At 57.4% G+C, this 16938-nt stretch overlaps 1 protein-coding gene across 2 annotated transcripts; it reads right to left on the bottom strand.

The window, feature by feature from the left end:
• Positions 1-423: 423 nt before the first annotated feature.
• Positions 424-4815, bottom strand: TPRG1L (tumor protein p63 regulated 1 like). Of its 2 annotated transcripts, none has more exons than XM_067717893.1 (5): positions 4532-4815; positions 4332-4430; positions 4079-4255; positions 3100-3253; positions 424-1741 (listed from the first exon to the last, which is right to left on the bottom strand). In XM_067717893.1, exons 1-5 carry the CDS (start codon positions 4732-4734, stop codon positions 1547-1549), a joined length of 828 nt encoding a protein of 275 aa, XP_067573994.1. In that variant the 5' UTR covers positions 4735-4815; the 3' UTR covers positions 424-1546. The 2 variants fall into 2 exon arrangements, with proteins under 2 accessions (XP_067573994.1, XP_067573999.1); XM_067717898.1 differs by having other exon boundaries at positions 4332-4423; positions 4528-4814.
• Positions 4816-16938: the final 12123 nt, after the last annotated feature.

Raw genomic sequence — 16938 nt, 5'->3', positions numbered from 1 at the left:
GGTCCCATGGGGCCTGTTCCAGAGAGGAGGGGAGCCCTGAGCACCCGGGGGGGGGGTTGTACCTCCAAGGGAGGCTGGAGCTGCAGGCCCTGGGGCGGCTGGGTCAAGGTCGGCTCCCCGCAGGGACCGTCCGCTCTGGCTGTCCACCTGGAACAATCTGGGTGCTTCAGGAAGGCGGCCAGGGCTGAGAAGGCTGGTGGGGGAAGGAGGGTTTGTCACCCTAGGTAGCGGCTGGGCAGTGCACACCACTCCCTGGTGGCCATGAGGGGAGCGAGTGGCACAGAACCCTCACTGCGCACACAGCAAAGGGCTCAAGACCAGCGCACAGAACAGCTCATGCTCTAAGATTCTCTCACTTAACAGGACGCTTGCTTGGCGGTTGCACCGACTTTAATAACTTTAAGAAAGGAATGACACCCACTGTTTTCATGTTTCAACTCAGATTTTAAATGTCTTTACTACAAGACTGAAAGCAAAGGCTCAGGACCCAGGCGGAGTTGTGAGGCAGCCTTTCGATGTGGACGGGACCCTGCATCCGAATCACGGCCATGCTGACCACAGCTATGCCAGAGTCAGAAATAAGGAGAAGGAACCGGCGGGCCAGCAGCTAAATCCTCAACAGGCGCTCCCAGGCAGACCGCTCAGCCGTGGACGGGAACGACGACTCCCCCGGGCTGGTGTCTGGGGCGAGCTGCGTCAGGAGACTCTGATGTGGTTCCTTTTCAGAAGTGCATTCTTTACAAGCAAACTAAGCAATTCCCTTTTTAAATATGAATATGACAATACAAACTTAACCGAGTTGACAAAATTGTGTGCAAAGAACTTATCAATGTGACTTTCTCAGACTAATGACTTGTCTTAAAATGATTTCCTGTAAACCTTTTTGGGCCTGGGGAAGATGCCATAAGTAGTATTAACACAATATAGGTTAATTTTAGAAAAAGTGTGACTTTGGGCCGAACACATATTTCCACAAAAGCCAGTGTCCGTCCGTTCAGGAGCTGACAAGGCAGACCGTCTCTTGATGAGCTCTTGCCTGCTGGCTTCTTTCAAATTAGCTTTAAGAAAGTGGATTAACTCTCCAAATACAGATTTGGACGCCAACTGTAAACCACCACAGGCACTGAGTCTCAGGTACCTCCCTGGATGTAGCGATCTATGTAGCTGCGGTGCTGACAGGGCTATTGCACTGGAATCACGCAACGTTTATTATTAACATGCTCCAGGGCTGGGGTGGGAGGGACCACGGGAAGCCAGATGGAGACCCCAGCGGTGGGGGGCACGGAAACTGAGGTTCTAGGAAGCAGATACCGGCCAGGACAGTGACAGCGACATTCATTCTGCTTTGTCTGGAGCTCACGTGACCAGACGCCCAGTATCCAGCTGAAGTATATGGTCCGTCTGACTATGCTAATCGTGCCCAGATCCCTACAGGTAAGGGGCTCGGACCCTGCCAGCGGCAGTGGGGCTGGCCAGAGGCCTGATGCCCCCAGGATCCCATCGGCCTGGCTCTCCCAGGGAAGAGACCCGCGTGCGCGTGCGGTGCCTAGAAGCCGATTTTGCCTCTGGTCATGGAATAGCCCAGCTTAGCCTCGTTGTTGATGAAGGACATCAGCCCCACATAGGTCTCGATGAGGAGGGGGCACTCCAAGACCAGCACGCCGCCAGCCTGGCCCGGCAGAGGACTCTCCTTCTGGGCTTTTTTGACAGCTTGGATTAACAGAGCTTTGAAGCCATCCAGCTGTAAAGAGAAGACAGGGAGCTTGATCAGATGATCCCCCACGCGTCTGTGTCAGCCCGTCCCCACCCTGGAGAGACGCCTGCCCAGACGCATCCAGCAGCCCTTGGGCTCATCTCCTCCGCGTCACCCTCCAAGTGTCACACCTCACCTCTGCGCTCACCTGTGACTGGCTACAGCCAGTCCTCACGGGCCTCACTCTGCCGGTCGACGTGGCTTTGCCGTAGTGACCCACCTACTCCTCCCCACCACCCACCAGGCGGTGAGCAGGCCAAGGTGCACAGCACCAAGGTGCACAGCTGGCAAGTGGGGGCCTGTTGCCAGTCCTGGACACGGCTCTCACCACCCCAAGGCCTCCTCTCCTGCTGAGCACGCAGACTGCCCAGCTCTACCATGGGCGGGGGTCACCTGCCACACCCTGAAGCCCTTCTGGGCCCTTCTCCAAGACGACCACAGCCACAGAGGACCCCATCGTAGAGCTACGCTGACCAGCAGCTGCTAACTACACGGGGCTATTTAGACGTAAGTTAACAAACTTTTAAAAACCAGAAGTTTATTTGGGGCTTCCCCAATGGCGCAGTGGTTAAGAATCCGCCTGCCAGTGCAGGGGACACAGGTTCGAGCCCTGGTCCGGGAAGATCCCACATGCCGTGGAGCAACTAAGCCCATGCACCACAACTACTGAGCCTGTGCTCTAGAGCCTGCAAGCCACAACTACTGAGCCCACGTGCCACAACTACTGAAGCCTGCGTGCCTAGAGCCCGTGCTCTGCAACAAGAGAAGCCACCGCAATGAGAAGCTCATGCACCACAGTAAAGAGTAGCCCCGGGGGCTTCCCTGGGGGCGCAGTGGTTGAGAATCTGCCTGCTAATGCAGGGGACATGGGTTCGAGCCCTGGTCTGGGAGGATCCCACATGCCGCGGAGCAACTAGGCCCATGAGTCACAACTACTGAGCCTGTGCGTCTGGCGCCTGTGCTCCGCAATGAGAGGCCACGATAGTGAGAGGCCCACGCACCGCGATGAAGCGTGGCCCCCTCTCGCCACAACTAGAGAAAGCCCTCGCGCAGAAAAGAAGACCCAGAACAGCAAAAATAAATTAATAAACTCCTACCCCCAACATCTTCTAAAAAAAAAAGAGTAGCCCCGGCTCACGGCAACTAGAGAAAGCCCGCACACAGCAATACAGCCAAAAAAAAGAAAAACTAAATAAATAAATTTATGGGAAAAAAAGAGTTTATTTTCTCTGTTTAGCCACTGTTCAAGTGCTCAGCAGCCCCGTGTGGCCACCGTCCTGGGCAGCACAGGCCTGGAACGTTCCCGTCCCACTGGGCAGTGCTGCTGTTGCTGTGTGTGTTCTTACTTGGCACAGAGAGGCCGTCTTCTCGTCCATGCCAGCCATCGGGTGCTCTATGAACGTGGTGTACGGCACATTGGTGGACCAGGGGTTCCATCTGCTTATGAAGGACGGGCGGCTCTGCTTGTCCCACTGGATGCGAATCCCAAAACCTTCTCGCCTACCGAGTGGGAAGAAAGGGACCAGACCTCACACAGCAGGCCATGGCGCCCCCGAGCACCTGCTCAGTCGTGGGTGTGAGATTAAAAAGCTGTGCCACCGGTAAAGATAAGACCGATGACATTTCACAACAGTGAAGGGCCCGTGGGGTTTGACGGGAATGGCGTGTCTAATAACGACAGCTTTCAGCACTTTAAAATGTGACAAACTGAAAGCACTGTCTTAGTTGTGCTAACTAAACGAGTAATATTTTTGCAAGTTTAAATCCTTTTCCCTGAGCATCTTATTGTTGGCCAAAATTTTGAGCTTATCTTAGCTTCCTGAATTCCCTCCCCAAATCTCTTCATCAAAACTCTGAAATATACCGTTTAATTCAACTGAGTATACTGATGGCCAGGTTTCTCATGTTTCAGAAACCTCCCTAACAGATGAAGATCAGCTCTTGAAAACTGGCCATCAAACGTTTCCAAATTTAATCTTCAGTAATATCTGCAAATCAAAGCGACACACTACCTTTTTCTTTTAAAAATTAACAACAGAGCTTGAGGTGATAGGTGTAATCCTTTCTTGGCGGGAGTAAAATGCTGAGTTTGGCTCTTATCTGAAGAATACCCACGTCGGGCCTATTTTAACGTACCCTGAGTTCCTTTTACTACAAGCCTAATAACTGTCTCTTGTGCCAGAATTCCTTCTAACGCACCCTGTGGAGCACAAGTCACCTGTCTCTACACTCTGTTGCTGTTGAAGCAAGACATTCACTGGAGGCTGGTTTCGGAAGCGCTGACTGGGAGGCCCTGGTGGCGGGCTCTCTGTTCAACACACTTACTTATTGAGCGATTTCGGGGGAAACTGGAATTCTCCGTAGGAGATGGTGTCCACCGCGTTTAAGGCTACCCTGACCACCTGCTGGCACTGCAGGCTGATGAAGTCGTATTTGCAGATGAGCAGCGCCTGGTCGGTGATGAGCACCAGCCGCTCCTTTTCGTTGTTCCAGTGATCGACCCTGCGGGCGGCAGCGGTTACTTCGGCGCCCGGGGCGCACAGGCGCCCGGGCCCCTCCCCAGCGCACGCCCCCTTACTCGGTCAGCAGCCACACCCCCTGGATGTCGCCGTCCTCCACGGGCCGGACCACCATGCGGATCTCCTCCACCGCCTGCTCGATGGTGCCAGGCTGCCGGGAGCGTGCGGGGCGGGCCGGGGGCGGAAGTCACAGGTCACGCCCGCTCGCCCGCCCCGCCCACCCACGCCCTCTCCCGCCCCCGCTCCCAACCTCACCCGGAACACGAAATACTCCTTGACGCGGGCGCGCCGCGTGGGGTCGTGGACATTGAGCGGCCACAGCGTCTGTCGCAGCGGAGTGCTCGTCCCCAGCCGCCCCCCGCCGCCGCCGCCGCTGCCGCCCGGCCCGACTTCCTCGCCAGCCGCCAGCAGCGCCGTGGGGCTCGTGCCCGCCGAGTCCACCGAGTCCCGCAGCTGCAGCATCGCCGCGCCCGCCACCGAGCGAACCCGGACCGGGCCCGACTCGGCCGCCGCCGCCGCCGCCGCCTAAGCCGGGCCCTCGGCCCCGCCTCCGGGCCCGCTCCGCGCTGAGGCCCGCCGCGATTGGCTCCGCCTCGCCAGCCCCGCCTCAGGATCCGCCTCCTCCCTCCCCCTCCGGCCCTCACTATTGGATCGTCCCCAGCTGTCTTCCGCGATTGGTCCTGCCCGCCGCCGTTCACAATCGCTCCCGCCCTTCGCTGCGCCGGAAGAGCGCGCCGCGCGCACGCCAACTTCCTGTTTACGCGTCGGGGAAGGGCGGGGCCCAGGCAGGTTGCCAAGGCGACGCGGAAGGCCCAAGGGGAGAGGGGAGTCACGTGCCGAGCGCTCCTCCCACAGTAAATCGGGTGCTCGCCCGCCCCCACCCCCCAGGGTGCGGCGGGCTGCTGGGGACGTCCTGGATCCCAGACCTGAGGCACGACGTCCACGCCCCTATATTCAGCTTCGGCTGAAGTGCGGCGGACCTCCGGGATGGGACCCCGGCTCTTGTCCAGAGTGACCGCCCCCTGGACTGGGACTCCTTCCGCCCAGGGTGTGATCGTCCCCTGGATGCGGACCCCTGCCGGGGGAGACCACGTCCCGGGACGCACCTCCTGCCCGGTGTGACCACCACCCGGACTAGCCCTCCCCCCAGAGTGTCAACATTGCACAGCAGGGGCAGCGCGGGCTTCGGGGACTGGAGGAGCGGCGGCCCGCGGAGCAGAGCTCTTTCCTGAGCACCCCCGCCTTTCTGACCGCGGGTTCATAGATGCAGCGACGGGGACATGGGCCCAGGGCTGTGCTAAATGCAGACGTGCTCCCCGCGGCTAGGGAGCAGAGCTCCCGACCCTGCCCCACGGAAGGGGACACCGAGGCACGGGGCCTCGTCACTCCATCAAGGGCCGAACCAGGATTCCTTGTTGCTGCCTCTGCTCTTCTTCTCCCGGCACTAGAATTGGATCTTTTCTTGCTCTGAGTGATCTTGCCTGCAGCTAGCGGCACCCTGGGCAGCTGCAGGCCCTGCCAGGGACCTCAGCTCCCTGGTCTTGGCACCCACAGACTCCAGGGCAACCTCATCTTCATCCACCTTGACCCGTTGTCTTGGAGACACAAGGGCTGTATCCATGACAATTTACAAATGTCAGCACCTGTTATCTTCACCCGGTTGGTCACTTTGGCCTTCCACTGCCTCTAGTCACACCCCAGATTACTCCCCCCACCAGAAAGGCTTCTCGACTCACCCCTACTGTATCCATCCTCCAATACTCAGTTTAGAGCCCTGTCCCCAGGAGACACTGCCATTAACTACCCTCACTGCTAGTTCTTTGCTGTTTCGTATAATCGTCGGCTCCACGCGTGCCGGGCAACCTGCTCTGTGTGTGTGTGTATGTCTGTGTGTGTGTCTGTGTGTGTTTCTGTGCCCTGTTAGGCAATTTCGAGAAGCTAGCTCCTGGCGTATGACTGCGCTTTGGAGTTTATAACCCCTTTCTTAATTCTTTGAATTTCACGAGAGCCCAGGGCTGTAAATGCTCTCTTGTATACATGCTGCAGTTGCAGAAACAGGTCTGGAGAGTTCTGCCCAGGTGCCCGAGGCCGCCAGCTGGTGCGGCCGTGCTGATTAGCCAAAGCCCTCCTGGCTTGGGCAGACTTGGATGCCATCCTGGTCTGTGAACAATTGCAGGGTGGCTGGCCTTCCTTCCCAGGATGTCCCTCGAGGGAGGGTGCTGAGCTCTGCACACAGCAGGTCCTCAGCCTCCCCCTCGCTCCTCTACCTGGACGTCAGCAGCCACAGAAACAGGAGGGACGAAAGTACCACAGATACCGAAATAGCTTTGGTACTTTGCTTCCTGGAAAGACTAAGGTCTCAAAGAGGGCTGAGTGTGCAAAAAGAGGCAGCAGCCTGCTTCTAGCCCCCTGGCCTGCTGAGGCGGGGTGGGGACAGCTGCTGCCTCCCCCTGGGGACCAGGGGCCGGGTCACACCCGCCTGGGGCCCTGCCCCGTGGGGAGAGGGAGCCCCCTTCTCTGGCAGCCACGGCCCCTGGCTGAGTCTGCTCTGCTGGTTCCCGCAGGGTGGGCCTGAGTCGGGCCCCTGAAGGGCAGTCTAAGCCATTTGGGCTTGGGGTGCCCACTGACCCCTCTCCTGAGTCCCCTTATAGGGGCTCAGCAACGGCAGCTGGGCGTGTGGACTCACGGCAGGGGCTTGAATCCCGGCTCCCCTACTTCTGTCCACTGGACTTGGACACTCATGCTATGTCTGCCTCAGTTTCCTTTTTTTACTGAGTAGGGATGATAATAGTTCCTGCTCCCCCATCGCTGTCGGGAGGAGTCAGTGAGTTAAGACCTGGGTTGTGCACAGCGCCCTGCACAGCCCGTGCCACCGCAGTGTCGGTTGCTAACTGTGGTCATGCTGTTCACTGAGGCTCTGCTGAGGGCCAGGCATATTGCAAATACTGCCTGTGCTCGTGCATGAGGCGCCGTATTACCCCCTTCAACCGAAGAGAAAACAGTCCTAGAGAGCTTGTCACTTTGCGAAGGTCACACATCTACAGAGAGCAGGGGCCCTGGATTCCAGAGCCTGTGCCCCAGCGCCCACCCTCGCCGTTGTGCCAGTGGCTCCTGGGGGCAGACAGAGGAGAGCCGTCCTCCACCGGATTCGCCGGGAGCCCACGTGGTGCTCACTCATGCTCAGACGCAGTGACAGCACAACTTCACAGCGACCTTGATCAGGGTCATCTCAGCGGAGATGAGAAGGGGGCCACTGGCACAAGGGGCCACTGGCACAAGGGGGCCACAGGGGTTGAGGTTGAAGGCTGGGAGTGGGGAGGGTACAAAGGGGACAGCAGTGATGCTGGCAGGTGGCAGCGGTGTGGGGATGGAAGAGGCCTGGTCATTTTGGCGGGATGGCCAGCCCCCGAGGGCCCTGAATCCGGTACTTAACCTTCCTGCTTCTCTTTCCTCATCTGGAGGGCGGGGATGATGAAACCTGGCTCCCAGGCTGTCACAAGCCTCTGACCAGCTCACACGTGCCAAGAGGACTACCTCGTGCCCTGTGCAGCCCTGGCTCCAGGTGCCCCGTGGGTGTCCGTGGAGTCAAGGATGGGAGTGAGAAACGGGACGAGGGCCCATGAATGGACCTGGCTCCTGGCAGAAGATGAGGGGCTGGAACCTGGAGCCCAGGGGTCGGGGCTCGCTTAGGGCAGGAGGACACCATCTGCTCAGGGACAGATGGAGAGAGCTGAGGACAGTTATGGACAGGTCGGTGTGGGATGCGGATGCAGTGGGGGAGGAGGGGGTACTGAGAGGTTCTGGGACATCCGCTCTCTTCAGGGGGGCTGGGAAGATGGAGCCGGGAATTTGGGTGAGGACGCTTGGTTCAGAGTAGCAGTGATGAGCAAAGAAGCTGATGAGGGCCGGTGTGGGGACCACTGGGCTGCAGGGAGACCTCAGGCACGTTCACAGTGGAGCCTTCCACCTGGCAGCTGGTGGGAGTGCGAGAAACCAGTAGCTAGACTGGTCCAGACTGGGGGTTTGCCGGGTAGCTGTGGTCAGAGGCAAGGGGGAAAGGGGAGGCCAAGATCCTACAAGGGAGTATTTATAGGGGTCACAGATGTCGCCCCACTTGGGAGCTAACGGGCTAGCCCGCCACGGTTTCAGGGATGCTGCAGAAGACACACGAGCCCAGGTCAGAGGCAGAGGACTGCTGTTCACAAGGAAGCAACGTCCAGGGTGCCAGCGGGTGTCTGGAGGATGCTACCCACGGTGGCCGCATCACAAGAGGGGAACCGGGGGCCTGTGAACAAGCTTGGTCCTCGCCCCTCCAGGTCCCTCTCTGACCAACAGCCCCGGGAAAGGCGGTCAGGGTCTGGTGCCTGCTCCTGGCGTGCCCGGCAGGACGTGCAGGAGTGTCTCCCAGCAGGGTCAACGGGGTGGACCTCGAGTCCAGTTCCCGGTCTGGCGGCAGTGGATCCAACGGGGACTGGTGACCGGGAGAAGGTCATCAAGAGGACAGGACTGCCGTTGGCCCTCGAGGCAATTAGAGTGTTGACGAAAATAATCAGTAAACAATCTAATATAGGGATCGACACAGAAAGACGAGTATCATACGATACCGCTTATATGTGGAATCTAAAAAGAATGGTACAGATGAACTTACTCACAAAACAAAAGTAGAGTCATGGGTGTATTAGAAAACAAACTTATAGTTACCAGGGGGGAAAGCCTGGGAGGGGGACAAATGGGGAGACCGGGACTGACAAATACACACTGCGATATATTAAATAGATAACTAATAAAACCTACTGGACAGCACAGGGAACTCTACTCAGTACTCTGTAATGACCGATATGGGAAAAGAATCCAAAAAAGAGTGGATATGTGTAGATGTATAACTGATTCACTTTGCTGTACCCCTGAAACTAGCACAAAATTGTAAATCAACTATACTCCAGTAAAATTTTTTTTTAAATCTAATATAGGAATAGAAAAGAGTTTTATCTGAGCCAAGCTGAGGACTGCAGCCCAGAAGCCAGCCTCTCAGATAGCTCTGAGCAGCAGCTTGGGAGAAGCAGGGTTTTCAGCACGGTTTTATATCTTGTCAGAACAACAACATCAAACACGTCAGGGCTGCATTCCTTCAGGGTTTCAAAACACCAGATCAGCCTGTTCACAGCGAGTCCGGATGGTCTTGGCACCTGAGAATGGTCTTGGCACCTGGGAAGGGATGCTGCCCGCGTGCCTGAGCTTTTAGTGGGTGTGGAGGGGGCGGGGCAGGGAAACTGCAGGTCCACAAACTCAAGAGATAACTAGGCAGAGAACTGAGCATCTGTTCGCTGACACACAGCGCTGGGTGCTGTGCTCGTTTCCTGGGGCTGCGTCCCAAAGTGCCACAGACTGGGAGGCTTCAACAGCAGAAATTTGTCCTCTCACAGTCTGGAGGCCGGAAGTCCAAGGTCAAGGTGTCTGCAGGGCCGCACTCCCCCTGAAACCTGTAGGGGAAACTCTCCTGCCTCTTCCAGCCTCTGGCGGTTGCCGGCATTCCTGGGCATTCCTGAGCTGGTGGGCACGTCACCCCAGTCCCCGCCTCTGTCTCCACGTGGCTGTCTCCTCCCTGTGATTCTCTCTCCTCTTCATGTTGGACTCAGGCCCGCCCTGCTGTCCTCATCTTTTATTTTTTAAAATTAATTAATTTATTTATTTGGTTGCGCCGGGTCTTAGTTGTGGCAGGCGGGCTGCTTAGTTGTGCCACACCGGCTCCTTAGTTGTGGCATGTGAACTCTTAGTTGCGGCAAGCGTGTGGAATCTAGTTCCCTGGGATCGAACCTAGGCCTCCTGCATTGGGAGCATGGAGTCTTCAGCACTGGACCACCAGGGAAGTCCCTGATGTCCTCACCTTAACCCGGTGATGCCTGCAAAGACCCCACCTCCAAATAAGACCACGTGCACGCATGTGGAATGATGGTGGTTAGGACTTGAGTGTGCCTCGGGAGGGGACACAGTTCTCCCCGTGAGAGAGGGGTATACACGTGCGAACAATGAGGGGGCTCAAATGGTACTCGGCGCTGTCCGCAGGCGCGCCTTGGTCCTGGGGGAGGATGGGGGCTCCTGCCGGGTCTGGCTGTGGCTTCCCCTGACCTGGGTCCCCCTGAGTTTGCGATGCTTCTTTCTTGGGGCTTTCGAAAGGCTGTTCCCACTCCCAGCGGCAGGTGGCAGAATCGTCCACACGGGGCCTTCAAACCAGAGCCCGGAGCTGGGTGCGGTGTCTGTAAGCAGGAGGTGAAGGTCATCTTCTCGAACCGTGGGGCAGGCGGAAGGCTTCAAAGTCTCAGCTGGGAGGTGTGGATTCTTATTTTATCTAAACTTCCAGATGTTGTGCTTAGCGTTATACCAAATCCATGGGTCCCTTCTCTGCCATCTGCCTCTGATGGAAATGGGGCTCGGGGAGCCTCAGGGCCAGGCACAGCCCACGGGAACCGCACGGGTGCCACCTCAGAGCTGCCGGGGCTCTGGGTGCACCAGGTTGGAGGTTAAGGCAGAGCCCGGGGAATATTCTGTGGGCCAGACTCACCTCTCAGAGACAGCTGCCTTCTGGGCGAGGCCTCTCCCTCCCGGAGGGAGCCAGGCTGCAGAGCCAGCCACCATCATTCCACATGCGTACACGTGGTCTTATTTGGAGGTGGGGTCTTTGCAGGTGTCACCGGGTTAAGGTGAGGACATCAGGGACTTCCCTGGTGGTCCAGGGCTGCGCCTGAGGCTGGTCAGTGCTTGGTGGCCGTCCTGGCCCCAGGGACCCGTGTAAGAGCTGCCGTGTGGTGTAGTGTAGAGACTGCCCTTGATCTTTGACTTTGGCGGGTCTCCTTCAACAAAGAAACACCCTCCCAGCAGATGGGCTGGGGGGCGGCTGTGGCCTTGAGGGGAAGAGGGTGGGCTTCCAAACCTCCTGGCTTTAAGGCACACGAGCTGGATGTGGGGAGACAGGACGGACACGGTGCTCCTGCAGTTTCTAAAGCCTGAGTTTTTTCCATGGTAACTTTCATCGCATCCTGCACTCGGCCAGGTGGACAGTCTTGCTCTGCTCCAGCCCTGCGGCCCACCTCGCTGGGCCCAGGTGCCCCGAGTGCTCTGTCCCCACGGGGCGGGAGCTGCAGCCGCGCTGTGATGGTGGGACCTGACAGAAGGTCTGGCTGCACGGATGTGCTTCCCGGTTCAGGGCGGTCACTGGGGGACACCAGGGTAGGATAGGGACCAGGAGATCTTGGAAAGGACATTGCCCAGGACTGGGGCATCTGTCCTGGTCCTGGTTGACGTGGCAGCGGAGGGAGGACGGGAAGGGGGACACGTATTGCCTTGTTCCCGAGAAATGCACGGACTGCACCATGGACAATGTGTCCAGCAACAAAGTCCCGCGTCTCCCAGACTCGGCTTCCGGAGAAGCCTCTGTCTTCCTGGAGGACTGGTGCTGCTGAGACGGCTGGGCTGGCGCGGGGGGGTGGGGCTCCAGCATCCCTAGAGCGCGGCCACCTCCTCTGTGGGCCTCTGGGGTCGGCGCTGGCTTGCCCTGTAACTGCTGTGAGAAATGACCACAGTCTGGGTGGTTAAAACAGCAGAAACCTGAGGTCTCGCAGTCCGGAGGCCAGAAGCCTGAGAGGAGTGGCGGGGCTGGTCCCCTCTGCTCTGTGCTCCTCCCTCAGCTTCTCGTGGTGGCTGGCTGTGTCCTGCGTCCCTTGGCTTGTGGGTGCATCCCTCTCATCCTGTATCCGTGTGGCCACGTGGCCTCCCCTGTGTCCCCCTGTGTCTCAAATCTCCTTCTCCTTCTCTTATGAGGACACCTGTCATTGGGTTGAGGGTTAAGTCCAGGACAATTTCATCCCAGCATCCTTAGCTTAATTACATCTACAGAGACCCTTTTCCCAAATCTGGTCAGATTCTCAGGTCCCAGGGGCCAGGACTTAGAAAGACCACTGTTTTGGGGGATAGCTTCAGTCCCACATACTGCTGTACCCAACGCCTGGCACTGGTGAATGAGTGGGCGGGTTTCTGCTCTCAGGGTTGGCGGGGGGTCTGTAACACCCTTCTTGATACGGCCCCGCCCCCACCCCAGGTAAAGGGAGGGAGGGGTGAAGGAGGGGCAGGCCAGGCCGGTCTGTTCACTGAGCAGTAGTCGACTTGCTGACCCTCGGCCAGCGGCCGGGCAGGAGCCAGCTTCGGGGCTGACGCTCGGTCCTGGTTCACCACAGGGACGGAGGCACAGAGAGGCACTGGGCCTCGTCCAGGGCTGCGTGGCGAGTCAGCAGAGGCGTCCCGACCCGGCATCTGCTCCGAATCCACCCACCCCATTCCGGTCCCGTCACACGGCCCAATTTACGTTTGCGTGGATGGCTTCTTTGAGGTCAGTTTCTCTTCGGGGACGAATGAGGAGGTGTAGAACCAGACTCCAGAACCAGAACCAGAAAGCTTCCCATCCAGCTGGCGAAGCGTTTGGCATAGGGTTTTGGATGCCAAGCTTAGCCATCATTCAGCTCCAGCCAGGAATGATGCTGGATTCACGGTCCTCTCCCGGTGGGGCCTGTTTGTGGGAAGCGGTGGTGCCCCCCCCCACTATCATGGACGCAGAGACCCCTGTGGACACTGCCTGCATGAGGCCCTCTCCTCTGGGACCCGGAAATGCCTCTGGTGCTAATTAATTTGCTTGCTCTCTTGTCAAGAAGTGTCTATAAAAATTCAGATGGGACGCTGGATTCTTCTCTTGGACTTGGAACACCATTAGCTCAGGGAGCGTCAGAGGCTGTGCTGGGCCGGGACCCTGTTTTCCAATCCCCTGGGACTGGGCAGGACCGCGGATGGGAGGGGCCACAGCTCTGGGAAAGCGGGAGGGAGCGGTTTTCTGCTCAAGGGAACAGCCAAGCTGGTGGCATGCATCTTCCTCTTCCCCACGTTAATTTTCCTTGGTCCAAAGGCTATTTTTTATCATTTCCAGCAGAGAGTGAGACAAAACCATTAACAAGCAGTGTCTTTTTTTTTTTTAATATTTATTTATTTGGTTGTGCTGGGTCTTTGTTGTGGCAGGTGGGCTTTTTAGTTGCAGCAGGGGCTCCTTAGTTGTGGCTCGAGGGCTCCTTAGTTGTGGCTCACGGGCTCCTTAGTTGAGGCATATGAACTCTTAGTTGTGGCGTGCATGTGGGATCTAGTTCCCTGACCAGGGATCAAACCTAGGCCCCCTGCATTGGAAGCGCGGAGGCTTCACCGTGGCACCACCAGGGAAGTCCCCAAGCAGTGTCTTTTAACCATGCTTTTCATAAAAGGCTCACCTTCAGGGCTCTCTTCCAGGCCTGTGTGTCCCCGCAAACACTCCAGATTGGGAAGACAAAGCTGTGTCTGTATCTTGTAAGTCAGGCCAGCGAATCCCAGGGTAGAGTCGGGAGGTTTTGCTACAGTTTGGCTAAAGGCCTTGGGGATGGGAATTTGGGCTAAGAAGCATCCTTCCTGAGCTCCAGCTCAAAGGGAATCTGAAGCCTTCGCACACGGAGGCCCCGTGGGTTCGTTGTGGGAATCCGTGGGCTTCAATCCCCATCCTACACGTGGCAGTGCCCCACGGGCGGGCTGCGTGCCTGTCCTCCACCGTCAGAGTAAATCTCCCCTGCCCCCCCGCCATGCTTCTTGCCCTTCTCAGAGTTGGATCACTGTGGAGATGCCAGTTCTCCTGGAATTAATGAATACATTTAATGCAATTCCACTAAAAAGTCCAGCACAACTTTGAAAGTGCTGGATAAAGGGGCTCCAGAGACCATTGGGAAGAATGATGGGTGAGAATTCCCAGAGAAATTTGCAGGTAAATAAAGGACTGATGGGGAGGTGCTGCAGCCCATCCCCAGCGAGCATCATGGGAGTGTCTCATCCCGGTGGTGCAGGGCAGACGGTAGAACCACTGGGGTCGGAGTGGAAACCCCACAAAAACTCGTTCTACTTGCAGCTCGTCGGGCTGAAGATGCTGTGTTGCATCGGAGGAAGCAGGCTGGCCAGCTAACGGCCCTGGGACAACTGGACGACCCACCAGGCAGAGTCTCCCTTTCCAGCACACAGCCAGGTAAATTCCACATGAAATGACATTTGCATGCCCAGACGTCGTAAAGAAAGAAAAACGTATTCATGATCTTTCCCAGCTAAGTGCCTACAGCATTTCTAGGCAACAGGGGAAACAGCAGTGTGACCACCTATAGGTTTGAGGACACAAAACTAGGAACTTAGATTGTCTGGAAGAAGCATCGTTAACCACCTTAAGGCTGAAACTACAGACCAGGAAAATGTTTGCAGTGTCCGCAAACTGTCACTTTATGATGAAAATGGACAGAGAGAGAATTCTCAGGGGATGTTTACTGCCTTCTGCTTAGTTGCATTACTAGAAAAGTTGTCTGAGTTAAATCCACTTATGAAAGTGTATTAAATGGGCTTCCCTGTGGCGCAGTGGTTAGGAATCCGCCTGCCAGTGCAGGGGACACGGGTTCGAGCTCTGGTCCAGGAAGATCCCACATGCCGCGGAGCTACTGAGCCCACAAGCCACAACTACTGAGCCCATGTGCCACAACTACTGAAGCCCGCGCACCTAGAGCCCACGCTCCGCAACAAGAGAAGCTGCTGTAATGAGAAGCCAGTGCACCACAGCGAAGAGTAGCCCCTGCTCGCCACAACCAGAGAAAAGCTCGCGCGCAGCAACGAAGACCCAACGCAGCCAAAACTAATAAATAGATAAAATAGATAAATTTATTTAAAAAGTGTATTAAACACATGTGTACTGTTTGATTACTTGTTTCAAATATAAAATCTAAGCACCCCCTCATGGCATGTTGGTGGCCTGGGCAGCAACACACACTGGAAGTTACAGTCGGATGCTTGACCGTTCCCATGCCCTCAGGGTTCAGGCTGTGGGGAGGAGATGGGCGAGGGTGCCGGGGGGAGCATCAAGGGTGCCAGAAAGTCTGCGCGGGTGGGGCTTTGTTTGGGGAGGTGACCTCTGTGCTGTGGGTTCACGCATCTACACCTGAGCCTGAGCCCTCCCGAGTGTGTGGGGTGTGGTAGGTGTCCTAGGAATAGGGACGTCCCGCAGGAAGTGCCCACCCTCTTCCCACCTGCCTGTCCACCTGGCACCTGCCTTAGGACCATTCGCCTGACAGCTGAACTTGGTGCCGGGCGGGTAGAGGTGGATTATGGTGGTGCCAAAAACATTCATGCTTCAGGGGCCCTTCCAAGTTAGGGCCAAGGAGGGGGAATGGAATGTGCGCACAGGTCATGCATTTTTGTCAAGTTAGCAAAATAACTTCTTTTTACATAATTCTTTTTCAAGAGGGCCCCCGTTTTACGTTTCAGGCCCCACCAAACCTTGATTCCCCCCTGCGAGCAGCCTCCATTTTAACCCACAGGACCCATCTGAATCCTTTCCTTTTTCTCTCCAAGAAGCAGGAGAATGTTCCTAAAGAATGGGGCCCCCTCGGCCCAGGTCGGGGGACCGGGCGGGAGTCCCCGAGGAAGCTGGTGAACATTTTAAGCTGCTCACTCACTCATCCAGTGCACGTGTACCCAACACCCGTTTCGTGCCAAGCGCAGCTCTGGAGGGGAACGGGTCGGGTCTTTAAAGATGGGCAGCGGGTGGACCTCTGGGAAGCTCTCGGGGTTGGCGGGGACTTGCACCCCAGGGCAGGGCCCCGCACTCACACGGGCACTCTTGAGCTCTCTTAGGGCAGGCCCTTGGGAGACCAGGAGGAGCATGGGCCAGCCCTGCTCTGGGGAGCCCAGTGTGGGGCTGAGGGGTGAGATTGAGAGGTTGGCACACCGGATCGTGTCGGGGCATCACTGAGCAGGGGAGTCAACCTGTGTTTGGGGTTTCAGAAGATGGTGAATTCACCCTGCTGTGGACAGAACTGTGTCCCCCACGAAATTCATACGTTGACGCCCGTACCCTCAGTGTGACTGTATTTGGAGATGGGCCTTTAAGGAGGTGGCTAAGGTTACATGAGGTCATAAGGGTGGGGCCCTGATCCTATAGGTCTGGTGCCTTAGCAGAAGAGTAAGAGACACCAGTGCTGCGGTCTCTGTCCCATCTCCCACGCCCACCAGGCGAGCACACACCAGGAGGCAGTGTCTGCAGGCCAGTCAGCGTCTTGACCCTGGGCGTCCAGTCTCCAGAACGTGAAAAACCAAACATCTGGATGTGTTGACTGGGACACCGCCGAGGGGCCGTCGGACTTGCGGACCTCCGTCTGCTCTCCGCGCGTGATCCAGCGGTTTTCTTAGATTGACAGATTTGAGTCAAGGTCTGCAGAGCCAGCCCGCCTTGTTCAATTCCCGGATCTGCAGTTTACAAGGGGCGACTAGGGGCGCTGCTCCCACCCGGACCTCAGTTTCCCCATTTGTACAGCAGGGTGGCAGCAGGGCTGGCCTGACAGAGACCCCCGCCCCCCCCCGTAGGATGACGGGGGTGTGGGGTCCGGTGTCACGAAGGACTGCCTTAGCAGGGGGTGAGGGGCGGGATCTCTGGTGCCCCGCCCCTTGGTCACTCGTGTCGCACGGGACCTGGGACTGTGAGCCGGAGAGGAGCCGGGAGCGCGAACGGGCAGCCGTGGGTGGGTGGGTGGGGCGCCGGGGCTGAGGACCCAAGCGGGGGTGTGGGCGGGGCTGTGGGCG

Source organism: Pseudorca crassidens, chromosome 2 (assembly GCF_039906515.1).
Source record: "Pseudorca crassidens isolate mPseCra1 chromosome 2, mPseCra1.hap1, whole genome shotgun sequence".
Classification (NCBI taxonomy): domain Eukaryota; kingdom Metazoa; phylum Chordata; class Mammalia; order Artiodactyla; family Delphinidae; genus Pseudorca; species Pseudorca crassidens.
The sequence above is the reverse complement of the archived record's forward strand: the minus strand, read 5'-3'. Positions and strand labels throughout refer to the sequence as shown.